The sequence below is a fragment of the Lathyrus oleraceus genome, chromosome 3, assembly GCF_024323335.1.
Source record: "Lathyrus oleraceus cultivar Zhongwan6 chromosome 3, CAAS_Psat_ZW6_1.0, whole genome shotgun sequence".
NCBI classification, from domain to species: Eukaryota; Viridiplantae; Streptophyta; class Magnoliopsida; order Fabales; family Fabaceae; genus Lathyrus; species Lathyrus oleraceus.
This window is the reverse complement of record NC_066581.1, coordinates 367,237,348-367,240,050: the sequence shown is the minus strand read 5'-3', so window position 1 is coordinate 367,240,050 and position 2,703 is coordinate 367,237,348. Positions and strand designations below refer to the sequence as shown.

General features: G+C 32.1%; 1 protein-coding gene across 1 annotated transcript; it reads left to right on the top strand.

Moving 5' to 3' along the window:
* The first annotated feature begins 1,115 nt into the window (after nt 1–1,115).
* Nucleotides 1,116–1,750, top strand: LOC127127746 (stress-induced protein KIN2-like). Its single transcript, XM_051057018.1, has 3 exons — nt 1,116–1,225; nt 1,328–1,396; nt 1,519–1,750. Exons 1-3 carry the CDS (start codon nt 1,169–1,171, stop codon nt 1,591–1,593), a joined length of 201 nt encoding a protein of 66 aa, XP_050912975.1. The 5' UTR covers nt 1,116–1,168; the 3' UTR covers nt 1,594–1,750.
* The last annotated feature ends 953 nt before the right edge of the window (nt 1,751–2,703 follow it).

Here is a 2,703-nt window from a genome sequence, read left to right as displayed (position 1 = left end):
TTCCCCTTGCGTAACCGACTCCCGATCCCATCTCTTTGGTCGCGAGACCATGCTTTTCCCAGGTTTACTCTGAGCGTTTCCTTTCCCTCTTTGGGATAAATAACGCACGGTGGCGGCTCTGTGTTGTTTTTGTTTCAGCCCGCCGGTTGTTTTTCGCGGATGCGACAGATAGACTCCAAAATATTTTTAGGTTATTTTCTTTGAGAAATAGAGAATCTAAAATAATTTTAGTGTGTGTGTGTGTGTGGTTTAGTCATAATACTTTACGAAAACACCCTTGCATTTTTACAAAAAAAAATGGATCACTCATATAGGATTAGGAAAGCTTTCACAATTCCTCTCTTTCACACTCTAAAGATTCAAGATTTGGCCAAATACACCAATTTTATAAGCACTTGCACGGGTCTTCTTGGATATGAGACTTGAGATACCTTTAAGTTGGATGTCATCATCAAAGGTGATCAATAAACCTTAACTCTTTGGCTTTATTCCAAGAAATAGCTAGAAGAAACTATCTTATGCATCTTTAACCGCGTGAAATATTTTCTTATTTTAGAGTCAAGTTCAGTATTCCTAAGTTATCATCAAAGATGAGTTTTCATCATCAAAACCATTATAGACATGACTTTCTTAGATTTGATTACTTCTTCATTAAACCTACAAGCACATACTTCCACATTCTTCAAATTATTACATGTGGTAATATTAACCACAATGTCATCAAACTGATCAATTGTTATATCATGGTCCACATAGGATTGCTCTAGAACCTTCTGCAAAGATTGTTCAAAATAGAATATATAGAAATATTAAACCTAATTCAAAATAATTTTATATTATAATTAATTTGACAAATTTAAAATTCATTACTCTTACATTCTTACTTTATTTTTAACACATTAAAATATTGGATAGTAATCTACTTTCTATTTTTAGTAGGATGATTTTAACAAGTCAATTTAAAAAAAAAAGTTTTAGAAAATTTCCTAGTCTTAAGCCCAAATTAAAGCATCTTCAATAAATGGTGCAAATAATTACATGTGTCATTCTCCTCACAAATATGAAAAACTATATATACCCCACACAATTATGAATTAAATTCACCAAAAAAAAGTTGTATTTTTTTAGTTACCCATTCCTTTTCAAAATCTTAAAAGTGAAATTAAAGATGAATCAATCACAAAATATAAGCCATCAAGCAGGACAAGCCACGGGACAAGCTCAGGTTATTTATTAGTGCTAACATTAAATAATTATATTAACTTTATTTACTATGTTTAAAACTATTGTAGCATAATTATTTAATATAAAATTGTTGTTAATTTAGGAGAAAGGAAGCAATATGATGGATAAGGCGAGCAATGCTGCTCAATCGGCCAAAGAATCTTGCCAAGAGGTTTGAACAATTATATAAACAATTTAGTTAAAATGATTGAATGTTTAGCTGAATAATTTAGAGTGAGTCTAATTCAATTATATAAAATTTTGGTGATTGATGACAATGTTTTATTTTTGTAGGCTGGTCAACAATTCAAGGAAAAATCACAAGAGGCTGTAGATGCTGTAAGGAACACACATGATACTCAAAAATGAATATGTACAATGGAGTGCTCTCTTAAAAAGCTATTTGCAACCTTTGATTTCTATTTTTTATTTTAAAACTTTATGCATTGAATTGTTATCTATTTTTATTAATTCTGAATTGTTTTATTGTAAGATTTCTGGTATATACCAGCAACTTAAATTAAGAGAGACCGCATTTTTATTCTAAAATTTGGCATAATACAATTTTATTGTTTAGATTGCATGACTGTTATTTTTCCTTCATTATTTTGTGATTTTTATGAATTGATGATGGTGGGTAAGCATGATGTTTCTGACATATAAATAATTGCATATTGTTACTTTGCTTCTATGTTCAGTAATTAAAATTAAAAAAAAAAATTGTATTGAAGCTTTACGAAAAGTATTGTAACTTATATCACATATGATAATAGCTATTATTTTTTCTCTTTTTAATATTAATATTGTTAGAATGTGATTTTGCCAACTTTATATAAAAGCTACCAATTTTTGAAAAAACGATATGAAGTTTATAGTCTGTTTAAGTGGGTTCTTTTACCAAAATAATCCACTTTTTCAAGGAAATTCCCAAAATACCCCTAATTTCAAAAAAAATCCCAAAATACCTCACTTTTAGGAGGAGTCGCCAATTGAATTGGAGACTCCTCTTAAAACTTGAATGGAGGCGCCAATTGGATTGGCTAGGGCACCTGCCCTAGCCAATCCAATTGACGCCCATGTGTAGGTTTTAAGAGGAGTCGCCAATTCAATTGGAGACTCCTCCTAAAATGCATTTTTTTTTATGTTTTATGGTATAAGTGAAAGATAAATTTGATATAAGACGACTTGATATTAATAAAGTTTGGAGTTTACACAAAGAAACCTAATGGTGATGACCGGGATCACCTAACTGACCTCCGGTCCCACATCCTCTAGCTACCATAACCCTTAGCCCTAACCCACGTTGACGATTCTGCACCGGTGTTTGTTCATCTTAGGGGCCAGGAGCGTCACTACCAACTACAGGAGAAGGTCTGTTGATGTATTCAGACAAGTCGGCATAGTCTTCAGTATGCATCAATGGTGTACCACCGCCGTAGCTGAGCTCATGACCCATGCCAGAGAAGTTGAGATGTGGTT

What these genes read in the sequence shown, in the direction of transcription:
- LOC127127746 (XM_051057018.1), top strand. Translation starts at nt 1,169, where the DNA reads ATGAATCAATCACAAAATATAAGCCATCAAGCAGGACAAGCCACGGGA. An exon ending in AAGCCACGGGACAAGCTCAG is followed by an intron (nt 1,226 to 1,327) that starts GTTATTTATTAG and finishes TTGTTAATTTAG; the next exon opens with GAGAAAGGAAGCAATATGAT. An exon ending in CCAAAGAATCTTGCCAAGAG is followed by an intron (nt 1,397 to 1,518) that starts GTTTGAACAATT and finishes TTATTTTTGTAG; the next exon opens with GCTGGTCAACAATTCAAGGA.